At 32.6% G+C, this 17,119-nt stretch overlaps 1 protein-coding gene across 1 annotated transcript; it reads right to left on the reverse strand.

The window, feature by feature from the left end:
- Window positions 1-4,104: 4,104 nt before the first annotated feature.
- Window positions 4,105-10,172, reverse strand: LOC18098063 (serrate RNA effector molecule). The gene is made up of 12 exons (XM_006384683.3): window positions 9,584-10,172; window positions 8,914-9,035; window positions 8,414-8,471; window positions 8,119-8,193; window positions 7,962-8,036; window positions 7,833-7,880; window positions 7,606-7,674; window positions 6,703-7,506; window positions 6,577-6,625; window positions 5,490-5,767; window positions 5,230-5,409; window positions 4,105-4,607 (listed from the first exon to the last, which is right to left on the reverse strand). The coding sequence occupies exons 1-12, from the start codon at window positions 10,015-10,017 to the stop codon at window positions 4,547-4,549; spliced, it is 2,253 nt and encodes a 750-aa protein (XP_006384745.2). The 5' UTR covers window positions 10,018-10,172; the 3' UTR covers window positions 4,105-4,546.
- Window positions 10,173-17,119: the final 6,947 nt, after the last annotated feature.

The raw sequence follows: 17,119 nt of genomic DNA on the forward strand, positions 1-17,119 counted from the left end.
TAATATTGAATTGATTAACAAAAAAAACTAAAAAATAAAGGGTTTTTACCTCCTCACATAACATTATTCACTAGAATAAAGTTTTTTTCCTTTCCTTTGTTTTTTTTTTATCTTTTTCTAATCTATGTTTGTTTTTTAATTTTAATTTTATTCTTCAACAGTAAATTTATTAAGGATTGTATTTTATAATTTTATAATTTATCTTTTATCAAGTTATTTCAGACTCATGATACAGATCATGGGTTTAATAAGTTTAACTTTATTGACTCAATGTTTTTTTTCTCTTTCTAATTGATTTTTTTTTAATTTTATCCTTTAATATTAGGTTAATTGGGAATTAGGTTTTGTGATTTGTTTTAGTATACTTTCTATTAGGTTATCTTTATTTCATAACTTGGATCACAAGTTTAGCAAGTTAATCATGGTTGACTCGAGTTTTTTTTTTATCTTTTTTTATATTGATTTTTTTATAATTTTATATTTCAACATTGTGTTGATTAAGAATTAAGTTTCAAAATTCTTTTTCAATTTGTTTTTTATTGGGTTATTTTGGTTTTATGACTTGAGGCGCGGGTTTGGCAGGTTTACCCGAGTTGACTTGGGTTATTTTTTGGGTCTTTTTTTTAATTAATTTTTTTCAGATTTATTCTTTAATATTAGATTTATTAAAAATTTATTTTTTTAATTTGTTTTGATTTGATTTCTATGGCTCTCATGACTTGGTATGCAAATTGGCAAGTTTTTTAATTTGTTTTGATTTGATTTCTATGGCTCTCATGACTTGGTATGCAGATTGGCAAGTTGACCCGAATCGATCTAATATGTTGTCTTAATTTTTATTAAAAAAATCTCATCTTAAATATTTATTTTAACTTAAACTATATTTTTACTTATCATTCATGTTATCTTTGGATCCGTCAATGTGATTGTGTCATATCAGATTAATTTCCACACGTTTTCTTTCAACTAGAAAGATGCAATGTCTAAATATATTTTTTCATGTTAAAAAAAATAATTAATTCAGCTCATAGTATAGCGCAGACTAATAATCTAGTTAACTATAAAACTAAAAGGCATTGGTTTTTCTTGTGCAAGATTTTATTGTTTATCTTCTCACACATTATTGTTAATAGACTGTACAAATTTTTTTATTTATTTTAATGTGGTCCTCAAATTTTTTTTTCTCAATGATATAGTTCTAATTAAAGACCAATTAATTTTGATTTATTATGAAAGGATGAGATTGAAAGAAGAGGAACCAAAATGAAAAATGAGCCAAACATGATATTTGTGTCAAATGATTCAATTTAATGAGGAAAGTTCATATTATATTTTTTTTTTTACTTTTAAAGTTTGTGAAAAAATATATTTGAGCTCGAGTTGATTTTTGGTATCGGGTTCATTTTGGTTTTTGGGAAGACTTTTTTTTTAGGCATGAATAGGTTTATCACGGATCTTAAGGTGTTTTATAAGGTCAAAAATATATTGAAAAACTGGTTTTTAGGTCAAAAATATATAAGTGCTTTTTTAGCTGTCATAGTGGCTGAAATCTGGGCAAAATCAGATTTTGTGTTGTTTAATTTTTTTTCAAAATAAATTAGGTCGGGCGACATGTTATAGGCCCCAAGGGAAGCAAAAAAACAAATAAGGGCTCTGTCGTGCGGGCTTGTCACGCCAGGCCTGTGCGTGGGCCTTAACTATATGGGCCAAACGTGCTAGATTGGCTTACTAGGCCCACTAGCGCTTGGCCCTTTCATTTTTTTCTGATTTTTTTAAATTCATGGTTCTTTTTATATTTTTTATACAAAAAAATATTGTTATTTTGATTAATATCTCTTCTCTCTTTTATTTCATTTAGAGAACTTTTAAATTATGGTTAATTTATTATTATGCATTTAATTTTCCAAGGGGTTTTTCTTATTAATTTATAAATTTTGTTTTTATCTTTTGTATAGATGAACTATAATTTTTTTTTTTTTACTTCAAACTATAGTTCATCTATACAAAAACCTCAACCATGTCTACTTATTTACCCTTGAAGTAAAAAAAATTGAGTTGTTGACCAAGGATTTTTTTTTTTTTTTTTTTTTTTTTTTTGCATTTTGAAATACAGTAGAAATAATATTATACTCTTTGAAAAGACAAAAATCAAGGCATGCATCTAGGGGAATTTGTGTACTTTCATTATGGTTTTTTTGTGATCCCCATGTTCATTAAGGGCATTCTGGTATTTCTACATTGGAAAACAATTATTTTATTCACAAAAGATGCCGGCGCGTCACATTCACGCATCAGCGAGTAGGTGCGTCCGCAGTGTCTAGGTAGTGCGTGCAGACTCATCTGGTGACCAAACCTGCCCTTCCGCCATATCATTGGACGCGTTATTGTCCTCTTCCTATGAGGCAGCGCGTGTCAACATATTATGGTTGATTTCTTGTTGGCGGTCGTTTCTTTTTTCTTCTTCTTTCTTTTCTCTCTCTTCCAAAGAAAGTGCACATTTATCCTCTTTTCTTTATATTTGTCATTTTCAGTCTTTTTGTTTTTTATTGTTTATTGTCATCCTCGGTCCTATTATAAAAGTTTTAGTTATTTTCAATTTAGTCCTTGAATTACAATTTGTTGTATATTATTTTTTTCAATTCAATCCTTATTCTTTTGAGTTCTGATTTTTTCCCCTTGACTATTTTGCTAAGTTTTATTGGTTTTCAATTTCATCCTTCAATCAAAGTTTATGTTTTTTTATTGTTTTCAATTTAGCCCTTATTCTTTTAATTTATTTTCCCTTTTGTTAAAGTTTAATTGTTTTAAAATTAAACCTCTAATTTAGATTTTTTTTATACCCTCTAATTTATTTTTCATTTTAATTTTCTCTCTCATTCTTTTAATCACAATTTTTGTGTGGTTTTCTTCTCCCGTTTCATCTTTCAACATTTTATTTGATGTGGAATGGGTTTCTAGGCTTTTTCATCTGTGATGTTTCTGATCTATTGACATGGATAACAAGTTTGGCAAGTTCATGCGATTCGGGTTCCTTTCTTCCTCAATTTCTTTTATGATTTTAACATTCAACGTTACTTTTTTAAAAGAAAATACAGTTTTGTGGTTATCTTTAATTTCTTATGTATCAGTATATCCTTCTCTCATGGCCTAGGTTGTGTATTTTGCATATCTTTTTTGAATAAATTTTTTTAAACATGATTTTTGTATTTAATTTTTTGAATAATTCTTTTAATTTTTTATAGGTGAACTTTATTTTATAAAATAATATTTATTCTTAAATAATATTTCTTATATATTTAGCCTTGCATAATGTTTTTAGTTCCGTATTTGTTTGTTTCTATTAGTTTTTATTGATTTTAATAAGCAAATTTAGCAAATAAAAACAAGTAAATATCTCATTTTGCAGGAACAAATATCTTGGCCTACATCCTTCTCTTAATTTTTTCAGTTTTTTATTTTATTATTAATATTTTTTTATTTACATAAATAATTATTAATTTATTTAATTAGATTATTCCATGAACTTTTTAATTTATACCTTGAAGTTTTTAGAAAATTACCTGTATTACGGCCCGGGAAAGCGCACACAGGATAAATAGCTAGTTACTTACTAAACGTCCGTAACTGGAGTAGCACGCACCAGGTGATATTGTAAAGCTGCAGCTGTGCATGTTCTAGGAACCCTTGTGAGTTTGTGATCTTTAATCGTTTTGGATTATTTCAGCTCTTTGGTGCTTGAAATTCATGTTTGATCGACTTGAAAAGGTAACGGATAGTTTTTGAAGAAAGATTCTGCTAAAGGTAATCAATGGATGGTGCCTGCTGATAGCTGTGCGCGAACGGCATACAATTGCCTATGGGTGGAAATCAGGCTTCTTCTGCTTTTAGCTCCCTCCAAAAGTAATCAATGGATCGACTGTGTTTTGTCTGAATGCAGTGCAAGCAATACCAGTTCATCAGTGTAATCCTCAAGAATGTGGAAGAGAAACTAAGACGATAACTTCAAGGAAAGTACTCGACATTGCAAAGCTTCTTACTGAAACAAATGATCCATTAGGAGCACTGTGCAGGGATCATCTACAAGTTTTTAACACACTACTCAGCTGATAAATACTCACTCAACCATTCATCTGGTTAGTTATCATCGGATCCACTAGGGTTCCAACTTTGTTTTATTAACAACAAAAAAATTCTCAAGCTACAGAAAACAAATCAACAGCTATATGAAAATCTGCTTTGCACAAAGGCCATTCTACAGATACAATTTTGTCAATAATTGTATATTCCCACCCCTAAATACAGAAAACCATCTTCTCAAGACAACAAAGTGGGCAGGGATGAAGAAAAAATATCAGGACCACTTCTAATTACTGATTCGATTCAGTGTGCGGATTTAAAGAAGTGCCCTCCTTTACAGCTTCAAGTACAAGGAGACGCTTCTACAGTTGGATTGCCTCAAATAAAAGACATCTACCCAGCATGTAAATTACCTTCGCTCAACAAAAAAATCATATTTGAAAGTCCTCCCATGAACCACCAGTGACCCCTACAAACTCCTGTAATCTATAACAGTGACTTCATCCTCTGGCACATCTAGGTCTTGATAGCTGCAAAAAATTCAGAGGAGCGCATCATGATTGAGAGATATTAGCTGCAAAAACTGACTTGTCTCTGAAAAAAAAGCCATATTAGGTGAGGCCACATAAATGGTTTTATATTAATTTTCTCAATCTTCAAGCATGAGATCTTTGTAGATGGTAACCTCCCAATGTCACTGGTTTAAACTTGTAAATAAAATGCAACTGTGCAACTCTCATTCTCTGCAGAGGTTGGGGGATTAAAAAAACACAAGTCTTTATAATACTTTATGATTTATGCTCAAGATTCAACCCAACAAACTATGCTTGTTGCTTTGAAAAAATAGAGTATACACCACAGCACTTGCTGGTAAGGAAATCCATGACAAGTGTCACATCATTTTGATTGGCGTGGGTCTTAATCCAGCTTACGCTAAATTTATATGAACCCCATTCCAAACATGTTTCATTGATTGAATATTTTTCACATAGAAAAGACATGATCAGGTTGATCTATAAAGACAATTTTTCTTTGCATGTAAGAAAAGGTATGGAAGCAGTCTCAAGGGGAAAAGGAAGCAACATTGGAAAGCTCGCTTGTACACAACCCAAAATACAAAATCAGGTTGGAAGAGGCCGCAACAAAAGTTACCTGCGTATACGTCGGGGATCCTGTCGGAAGGCTGGTGATAGAAGAATAGGGGCTGGCCCACCTAACTGGGGCCCAGGCCTTGCATTTCTACCTCCACTTTCAAATGGAGGAGGACCACCCTGATCTCTAAACATGCGCATTGCCACTTCAGGTGGGGCAGGAACAAAAGGCCCCAGTGGACTGCAAGTACAACAAGCAATCAGAACAAGCTCCTAAAAAAACCTGCAAAAAGTAGAGAAATATATCCACTCTCAACCTACCCAGCTCCGGGAACAGGCATCAAAACTGGTGGAGGAGCTATATCTGAGGGGAAAGGAGGAGGTACACGGATGCCTTGTCCTCCGAAAGTATCAAACATTGTTTCATCACAATTTCCTCCATCAGGACCATCATTAGATTGGAAGTCACCTGACTGTGGATTTTCAGACCTATCAAATCTTTCGTTGCCATTTGCTCTATTCTCACGTTCTCTACGGTTGCCACGTTCATCCTTCAATCGATTTTCTGGACCAAGCTTGCGCCTTTGTGGCTTATCCTTCTGCAGTGAGGAAAAACATGAGTAATCATAAGCAAGAATAATAGGGAGAATTCATCATCATTACTTTAAAAAACAACAGCAAAATGAGTATTGACCAAAAAACACTGACTGTAGATTGAGGGAACATATCTATGATAACTGCATTGGCTACCATGCATCATTACCTACCAGTGTAGGAGAGGGGGGCACCTATCAATAATTTCATGACACAGATCATGAGAATGTTGTAGAGAAGCAGCTTTATTATTTTTTTATCGGCTACTGTATGAGCATTGAAACTCAACCTAAATGGCTCTGTGGACCATACACTTGTCTATGAGTGTACAAGAAAAGCTAATCATGTGTATGCTTTCACTTCCATCAGTGCATATTTGATGTGTGAATTGTTTTCCCAACATCGAATGGGAAACGATGGCAAGGAAAAGCCCAAACCCTAAACTGACATGCTCTAAGTGGTCAGAGATGAATAACAAAGTAGTTTTCCAAGAAGAGGGCATAGTTTTGAGAGGTAATAGTTTGAAGTTACCAGACCTTGTTTCTTTTTGGTGGAGTCTAACAAAAGATGAAACTAAAAGTTACCTTCACTCCCTTATTTCTATCACAGAAAATAAAATATGGAGAAAGGCAATATTTCAACGAAGACAGGCTGCAGGTACCTAACCTTACATTTGTAAACAGCATACCACTATTCAGCCTCTCACACCCATGAACAAAAAGATAAGGACCTTTTCTAATTGTTATAGACTTTTACTTTTTGCTTTTTCAAATTTCACATTTAACACTCCCATATTTGGCTTGATGAATCATACCGGTAATGACTGCTGCATAACAGGTGTGCCACCAGGTGCATCTGGATCACTGAAAATGAAAATAAAGTATTTGTCAAGTGATCTATGAAATAAGGAGAAAAAATTATGTTGAAAGAAGCTGCTTACTTCAAATAGTTCTGAAAATACAGCTCTTCCCGCACTTTGGCAGTCAGGTCGATCACAAGTTCAGGGTGTTTCAGCTTGAGATGCTTTTGCACAAACTCAGAAGCATGGAAGAGCTTTGTGCAACCCTTGGCTCCACAACCATACTTCCACCCATACTTTTCATCTCTAATCTTCCGGACATATGGATCCAAACCTTCAACTGCAGCGGCATCTATCTTCTCCTTAGCAGTCATTTCTTCTAGAGGATCTTGACCCCTCAATCTCTCTTGCCAGCGCAAGTCAAGTTTCTTTTCCCATTCAGTTCCACTGTTGCTTGAATCAGAACTCTTTCCCTCAGTTCTCACGTGCCTAAGACCCCTAGCTTCATTTGTTTCAATCATTCCATAATAATCCAAACCATGGACTCGCCACAGATAGGTTATAAGCGTATCCAGTAGTTCAACACCTTCAAGGCCCTTGACTGAGGTTAAGCCGCGTATGATGATAACTGGGCCAGTGGAGCTCCCATGGGATTTCTCTCTACTCATTTTTTCATTATCAGACCCACTTAGAATATTGTCTTCAACACCTTTTTCAGAGTCAAGTTTGCATACAAGGGCCTGTGCTTGTTCAATGTCAACTTGGATTCTCTTGGGTTCAGAACTCACTGGATGAGCCTTTGGAGCAGCTGAAAGAAGATCAGCGTCTTTAGCTGGTGGCCGACCGTGCCTCCTCCTTTTGCCACCAGCCTCTGCCTCATCATCAGAATTTAGATCACTTGCCTGCCCTGATTTATTTGACGATGATGCATTCACACCAGGACCTCTGCATTATAAATGAAAGCTTTAAAGGACAATATAAAAATAAAGGCCTGCATGCAAGGTTCAAATATGTAAATTTTAAGGGCAAGAATTCCAATCTTACAAGTCCAATGTTCCACTCTGCAAATCCAGCAAAAAATCTTTTGCAACCTTCCGTGCAAGTTCATTCCTCCTACAAAGCATTTTCAAAGAACAATCAACCAAACAACAAAAAAACGAGCAACTAAAATTGAACAACCAAACTCAAACTAAATATGAACTGAAAAAATTGCTTAGGCTAAATACAAATCTTGACAAGGTTTTCTCATTAACTATGTAAGTAGAACACACCTTTCAATGACTGCAACCAAATTGGTTGGATGATACTTGTCTTTCAACCTACGTATATGTATAGACAAGTTCTGTTAGAACATTGAAACCACCAGAAGTATCGGTTATTAACTAAGGGAAGAGAAGTACCATTCCTCGTCTTTATGAGCCTCAAAGAAAACCCGTTTCTGAGTTGAAATATACTCTGACTTGTATTCTTGATATCTGCACAATCAAAAGCCATGATTTGATTTCACATTTTTCAGGTCACAAATTGGACAAGCCAAAATCAAGACCCACACTGTACCTGCGCTCAGCTTCAGATGGCAGTATATCATCTTCAAGCTCCTGGATGAATTGCTTGTATGACATCAAGCCCTCTCTGAAGAATATACAGTTACCATGTGAGAATGATGAGCATAAAGAATATACAGTAAAATTTCTAATCTATGGAGTTGAAAACAACAGGAGAGAGAATGCTCAAAGATTAAGTCTAGCCAACTCATTCACAAAAACGTTAACACCAAACACCGCATTTTGACAATGATAGGTAAATCAAACTCCATCCAGAGCTAGAGTCCATAACAAGACTAAATACTAACCTTTGAGCAGACACGGTGTTGGAAGCATCACCATGACCACCACGCCCCGATTCCCAATCTACAACAATAATAGCACCCAGTGAACTCGACTTCATCAAATAGCACAGGCAGAAAATAATAGTAAATAGCCTTAAAGTAGCAATACTAGTAGAAGAAAAAAGTGGCAGTAACTGTCCTTTGTTCTATAGTTGAATTTTCATAAGCGATAAAATATTCTTCAGTAAGCTTCCTAGGGGATCTCATTTGCTAATTGATTTTCAGTAGCAAAAACACCTTGTAACAAAACCAAAGTCACTAAAAAAGCAGCAAAATCAGATATAAATATGGATGCAAAAGGCTCAAATCAAGTCAAATCTTCAACTTAGGTTGCTAATTATTGGCAAAGTGACTTGTAAATAAGTGCCCTAGATCCATTATATCCAGCATAAAAATTATACAAAGCACATGAAATCACATTTAAAATTTTGAAACAAAATCATTGGAAGCAGTTGAGCATGTACCTGAAGGACCACCTTGATACCCACCTCCACGACCCATGTATCGGCCATGAGGCCTTTCTTCACCATACCCTGGCCTCCCTCCCATCTCACGCTCGTATCCACCACCATAATCATATCCAAACCTACATCAAACAGGTTTCCAATTTGTGAGCAAATATTGCATAAAAGAATTTGCTAAGCCAAATATTTACAATCATAAGCAAATATTGCAAACACTTCCTATGCACAGATAAAGAGTTCAGGCTTGATTAACTACAAGCAAAACAGTCATAACTATAGCAAACACGAACTGCAGCCATAAACAAAACAGCACGAATAAAAGAATGAGAAGGCAAATTCAACCACCCAGATAAAAAATTCAAGATTCACCTTGTCCACGTATGAAATCTAATAGTCTAACGGCAGTCAGTTCATCGCTGCCAATTAAAATTATGAAGTTACTTTCAAATTCAAATTTAAGCTCAGGTTCAACCACACTGAACTTAAATCAGAACATTATTTCATTACATAGAATTTAAGATAAAACCCACATAGACAGCACAATTAACTAAATGGCTACCGTATTTTCTTCTCTTTTCTTTTCAGTTGACATTATGAATATTTAAACTCCCTCGATTAACTAAATAACTAGTAAAATTCTCTAAATGACACAAAACCCTAACCCACTCACCTTCGATCACCACCTCCAAATCCACCTCTAGGACTTCCTCTCCTAGCATCAAACCCACCATCCTCCCTCCTCGACCGTTTATACGGAGGCGACCTCCTCGGCGGCGGCGAATGTCTCCTATCTCTATACGGCAATGGTGGTGGAGGACTCGTACTACTCCTCCTCTTATACTCTTTTTCCCTCTCTCGTTGCGGAGGTGGCGGAGACCGATTCCTATCGTGGTAGTCGCCTCCGCGTCGATTCAATGGTCTATCGAAGTCTTCGCGTCTCTCTCTTGAGTCTCTCTCACGGCGTCGTTGAGGCTGAGGAGGTGGTGGAGGAGATGATTGATCGTCGGTGTTTGGTTTATCCTTCCTGTCGCGTCCTCCTCCTCCGCCACCACTCCCGCCGCGACGGTCAAGGGAATCGACCGGCATGTTAATGACTTCAGCCATCGGGGTTTGGTTTGTGGGATTTTTCTTTTTCCTTTTTTTAAGGAGTGAAAACCCTAGAGGAAATTTTGAGGGGCTTAGAAATTGGAAAATGAAAGAGACTAAGAGAGCATGTGAAACTGCGCGTGTGCGTGGGGACTGGGTTTCTCTCCATCGTAAGTGCTTGTTTGAGAGTTAACTGATGTTTTTTTTCAAATAAAAAATTGATATATAGATATAAAAAAATTATTTTAATATGTTTAAAAATAAAAAGCATCTCGTATTATAATATTTAACACGTGCTGAAGATGCGAGAGTATCTAAAAAAATCTATATAATAAAATTTTGGAAAAATCTCAAAAAACTAATCTTCATTAAATTTCTGATCTATTAAAAAAACGTTTTTCATGAAAACAATATAGCTATAAATTTATTATATTGTGGATTGAAATAATATAATGATGTAATATAAATAAAATATCTTTAAGGTAAATGAGTTTTTTTTATAGAATTTATTTCTTATTATAAAATTGACTATAATTATAAATATCTTTATGTTTTTTTCATAAAAAAAATTATACATTTTCCCTTAAAAGCAAAACAAAATAAGTTGGATAGAAGGAGCTTTGATATTATTTGATTTTAAAAAAGATAGTACCTTTACTGTTTTAAAGACAAAATTTGTAATAATAACTTTCATGGCTTTCTCATCATATGAGTTTTTTTATTTGTTATAATCAAGTTTGTAACATGTAATTTAATATTTTAATAAACATAAAATATTATTTAAAAATAATAGATAGGACATACAAGTGTTGGGGGCTCCAACACTCTTTAGGTGGCATGTGAGTGGTCGTTCGATCACTAAGCATTGTCTTTTGTTGTTATATTTAATTTTTCACGGTATTTCTTCCATACCTGGGTGGCTTGTATAAACTGAGAGGGTTTGATCTGGCACCAGTAGCTTTTTTTTTCTTCTCTTTTTATCTTCTTCTCCCTCCTCTTTGGTTTTCGCATTAACTTTTTAGAAGTCGTTAAAAGAAAGAGAAAGTAGGTTCGCTCTTGGCCGTGAAGGAACTCTGATCCCGATGAGTTGAAAAAGATGTCGTCGATAAGGAAAGTGGCCCAGGCAGGCCTTGCTCAAGGCTTCCTTCTAGACTTTTAAATCAGCCCTTCAATTTATTTTTCCTTCACAATTAGTCACGTTTCTTTTAATTAATATTTGTTTCATTTAGAATGATTTATTACACTGTACATTTTTTTAATTCCACCCCATTCAATTTTTTCATTGGTTAAATTTGGTCTTTGTTTTTTGGTTGCTATTTTCTTATTTAGAATTTTTTTTTATTTTATATTTTTGCAATTTCACCCTCCTTCATCTTTTTCATGTCAAATTTGATCCTTATTCTTTTGATTTTTTTTACTTTGGCAAGTTTTTAGAATTGATTTTTTTTATTTCATATTTTTAACATTACATTTATTGAGAATTAAGCTTTTTAATTGAGTCTATGTCGGGATTTTTTTTAACAATATTTTCAACTTTTATTCTTTTGATTTTTCTTGTTATTTTATTAATTTTTTTTAATTTGATCATTCAATCAAATAAAAAATAATTTTATTTTTTAATTATCATCCTCATTTTTTTAATTCTTTTATATGATTGAAATTATTTTTTCAATGTTATCATTTAATATTTGATTTATCATAAATTAAAATTTAAAGTTTTTCTATATTAGGTGATTCATGTCCAATAACTCGAGTCACGGATTTGAAAAATTAACATGTTTTTTTTAAAAAAAAACTATATAACCCTCTTTATTTGTTTTTTTTATTTTGTATTCGAATCTCATGATATTAATTGAGGTTTGACTAGATATATCGGATTAACCAAAATTACATGTTTATTATAATTAATTTTTTTTATTTCTTTATCTTATTTCAACATTCAAAAATTATTTTTTAAGAAAAAAATAGCCCGCTACGCGGCAAAGCATAAACAACAAGGATAGTATATTCTAAAGGGGTTTAGAGTTTTTCTCTTGCCACGCCAAACACTAATTTTCTACATAGAAAAAATAATAAGTATTTTAGGCGCCGTTTATTTGCTGGAAAGTAGTTTCCTTTTGAAAAGTGAATTCTGGGAAAATGAATTATTTTTCGATGTTTGGTAGTGTAATGGAAAATAAGTTGGAAAATATTTTCTAGTATTTGATTATGTCATGGAAAATGAGCTGGAAAATAACTTATTAATGTTTTATTTTTTTCAAGTTTATTAAAATAATGAGGAACAAATCTTACAAATTAAAAAGTTGAAAGGAAATGAAATTGAAAAAAAATATAATTTCATAAATTATCTCAAATAAAATAAATAATAATCAAAATAATAGAGATCAAATCTAAAAAATAAAAAAATTGAAAGATGGAGAAATTAAAATAATAATAATTAACATTTTATAAATTATTTCAAATAAAATAAGTAACAATCAAAAGAATGAAGATCAAATTTGATAGATAAAAAATTTCAATTTAAAAAATGATAAGGAAAAATCAAATAACAATTATAAAAACAAGGACCAAAATTAATATAAAAATTAAATTTTAAGGGATGAAATTGAAAAATAAATATTCAAAACAATATATATAGAGAGCAATCTTTGAGGACCAAATTTGATATAATCAACAAATAATATGACATTTCTAAATTTTTCACAACTTCCGAAAAATGTTTTCTGTCCAAAATAAAAGGAAAACACTTTCCTGGAAATCAAGCCAAATTTTCCTTTGACCGGAAAGTTTTTTCCGTTTACCAACTTTTCTAATGGCAAATAAACACAGGAAAGTTTGGAAAGTGGTTTCTTAGAAACCAGTTTTCAGGAAACAAATACAGCGAGGGGTTTATTTTTTTTTTTCTTTTATTGCAGTACACCCCCATTTTCCAGGCAGAAACACTTAGGAAAACATCAAACGTCTGTCACACTTATTTTCTTTGCAATTATCACTGTGGTGAGAGAGAATGAAACAACTTTTCATTTATTTTTATGATTTTTGATCATCAAGGACAAGAGTTCTCCGTCTACCAACTATTCAGTTCACTCCAATATCTTATGGAACGAATTTATATTTCAAGGTTCAATAATTTTATACTCAACTATGAATAAAATATAAAAACAGCATCGTTTTCATGCATGTAATTAAATTAAAACAATGCAATAATATCATGATTAAAACCATACAAATACCACCGGAAGAACTCTTTTCAATATAGTCACTATTATCCACGCATATTGAATGTAATTTCTGCATGTAGTTTGAATGACTCTAAGAGATCGTTTGGAAACACAGGTCAACCTGTATTTTTAAAAAATTCAATTTTTTTTGTTAAAAATTCATTTTTTTTTATGTTTTGGATCGTTTTGTTGCGCTGATCTAAAAAATAATTTTAAAAAAATAAAAAAAACATCATTTTGATGCATTTCGAAATGAAAAACACTTTGAAAAAGCAACTGCAACTACACTCTCAAACAGACCCTAATGGTCACAACATAACCACTCTCGTAGCCTCTCCAATCCATCTCAGAATCAAAATAAAAATGATTTTTATTATTTTTTATATAAATTGTTAAAACAATCCAAATTAACATAAAAAAATACGAACATAAGAGAGAATGAGGCTAGAGTTCTCATTAATCTGTTTATTCTAAAGTACATTTTTTAACCTAAATATAAAGATATTATATATAGGCTAAAATAAAAATATCATTATACCCTTAATAAATAAAACAAGATAAAAGTATTTATTAACATCTCTCCTCAAACTCACGATGTGACAACTATAAACATCAAGAGTTTGCCAACTAGAAAACAAAACGAAAACGATAAATGAAATGCGACATGGTAAAGAAATCTGTAATCTACAAGGAAGAGAAAACAAAAGGCAAGGTAATGGTGTCATGCTTAAGATGATGACGAGTAAGATGACAATCGATCTCAATGTACTTAGTTCGCTCATAAAAAACTGAGTTGTGAGCAATCTGAATAGAACATTGGTTGTCACAATACATATGAGTAGGGTGAGAAAGGGAAACTCTCATATCCGCAAGTAACTAATGTAACTAAACAATCTCTCTGGTAGTAGATGTTATAGCACGATATTCTGTTTCGATTGAGAATTGAGAAACAATAGATTGTTTCTTGCTTTTCATTTCAAAGGTAACCTCAATATTCAGGAAATCGAAGATAACTCAAATTCTTCATTTCAAACTGTCTAGCCAACTCTATCTTCAAAATTGAGATACCATCAATGTCATCACCAGTAATAATCATGTCAGCAACATATTAAGGAAAAAATGATACGACATGCATTGGTACACTTAATAAAAAGAGCAAAATCATGACAACTAGAGATATATCCAAGAGACGAGATCACAACAGAAAAACAGAAAATTTCTCAAACGAAGCACGATATGCTTGTTTGAGACCATATAACATTTTCTTGAGCTTACAAACATACTCAGGGTCATGTGAAACACCAAGAGGAGGAGTTATATAAAATTTTTCTTGAAGATCTCCATTCAATAAGACATTTTTAACATCAAGTTGAGAGATATGTCACTGACGAACTGAAGCTACGATAATAAGAGAACGAATAGTATTTTTGCAACCGGAGCAGATGTTTTCTTATAATCCATACCATACTGTTGAGAGTATCATTGTACAACCAACCTAACTTTATATCGCTCAATGGACTCATCAGAATTAATTTTGATCTTATATACCAAACAACAACCAACAACCAACAACACTCTTACTAGGAGGTAGAAGAACCAAATTCCAAGTATCTATAATGCAAAGCAGAAAGTTCCTCATCCATAGTTTGCTGCCAAAAAGGATCAAGAATTGCCTCTTTATAGGAAGAAAGCTTAGAGAGACAATGAATATAAACTAAAAATGAAGTAAATGATGAAGAATAACAAAAATAAGCAAAATTTAGTAGCTTTATGAACTTACAAATGCATATGGATTGATGTAAACATGGATCCACAATCTTATACGAAGCTTGAAAGACTGTAGATGTAACAACCCTATAATTTCTAGCAATATATTTGAAAAATCATGATTTTTTTTTACAAAAATTTCGGCAGGGTTTTTCTTAATTTAGCATATCCCAAGTTATCGATAAAATCAACACCAGTCCCTAATAAACCATTTTCACAATTCAATATTTTTATTATACTCCAACATTTCTTAATTAATAATATTCCACATTCTCTAACATATCAATTCAAAGAATAATCATATTAACTATAATAAAGAAAAACAATTATCTTAACAATTATATACATAATCATAGATTATAGATTTAATGTACCTCCTTCCACCATATTTAATCTTTTATATTATTATTAAACAAATACTATTAACTATGTGCTTATATATATATATATACACCATTATAATTAGAAAAATAATTACACTTTAGAGTGCAAGTTTAATTAAGCTAATCCATTTAAGTGCATACATACATAACAAAATAACCTTCAAATATACAAGAAGTATTTATTATTATTATTGATTTACATGTCCAAGAGAGAGCTGCTAATAATGAGAGTAATCACCAAAGCTATTAGGATGTGCGATATTAAGATGAACATGCACAATAATTCAAAAGATAATCATGGTCAATTATAGCGTTTAAAATTTACATTTATATACCTTAGCTATTCACAAAGAAATTTCCAAATTTACAACTCATCTTCCAAGTACTAATCACAAAATCAATAATCTAAAATCTGAAATTGTTCACGCCATAAGGCGCCAATTCTAACTCAGGATAACTGGCCTACCAGTTGCCCATTCACAGGGCACCAGTTCCATACCATGATAACCGGCCCACCAGTTGTCCATTCACAGGGCACAAGTTCCATAACAAGATAACTGGCCCACCAGTCGCTCATTCATATAATAAATTATCATGGGAAAGTTTATCAGCATGGCGCATAAAATTTCATTGATCGAGAAGATAATTTAAATATTTAAAGTTTAGAAAAAATTTCAAGGTGCTATACACCTACCTGGTGTTTACGTTCTGCTAGCTGAACCTGTCTGCTGGGTGGTTCTTGTAGCCTCACCCACTCCTGTAGGTTCATTTCGTTACCAGTTAAATTACTACATCAATAATGTCACCTCATTATCAATTTAATTCTATATCAACACAATCAACTTGTCATTAGTTTAATTATTTCGTCAATAACACCACCACAAAACCACATTAATTATCAAACCAACAATATCAACTCAGGACGAAGGGAAGGAAGGCAGGAACAACAGGACGAAACAACGCATGGAAGGAGCAAGCAACAAGAGCAAGGAGCACCAAGAGAAGGGAGGCACCAAGGAAGGAGCAAGCAACAAGAGCAAGGCATCACGAAGAGAAGTGGCGGCAGCAGCAACATGAGCACATAACCCAGTGAAGGAACGAACAACAATATCAATTCATAACTAATATAATTTCTTCATCATCAACATTACCACACAACCTATTTAATTAACAAACAACAATATCAATTCATCACTCATATAATTTCTTCAATTTTACAAATTAAAACATTACCCACTATTATTTCACTTATTTAAACATTAATTCATCACACTTTCATAGATTAACCCAATCAACCTCACAACTCATACCACAACTATACACTAATACAACTAAATGAAATCTTAATACACTAATTGCATCAATTTAATTAAGAGAAAAGGATTTGTTACCTTCTAACCCAAATAAATAAGAAATGGGAAGCTTGAAATCACCACAAAAAATTCTTTCCTCCGTCTCCTTATTTTCCTCTCAATGCTGCCCCTTTATAAGAAAAATTCCTTGTTCTCCTTTTGAGATTTCCTTGTTTAAACCCTTCCTAGAATATCTTAATCACTAGTTCTACCTTTTTTTGTGATTTGTTTTGGATGAACCTTGATAATTTTCCACTCAATTTCTTCTCCCTCTCAAGCCCTAACATGGCCGGCCAACTTGTTTATATATTTACAAGTTTTTTCTCTCTTTTCATTTAAGTACTTTCTTGTTTTGTTTTAAAACCATTTGGCCCAAAAGTTTGACTTGTTCAATTTT

This window comes from Populus trichocarpa, chromosome 4 (assembly GCF_000002775.5).
Source record: "Populus trichocarpa isolate Nisqually-1 chromosome 4, P.trichocarpa_v4.1, whole genome shotgun sequence".
In the NCBI taxonomy this organism is placed as follows: Eukaryota; Viridiplantae; Streptophyta; class Magnoliopsida; order Malpighiales; family Salicaceae; genus Populus; species Populus trichocarpa.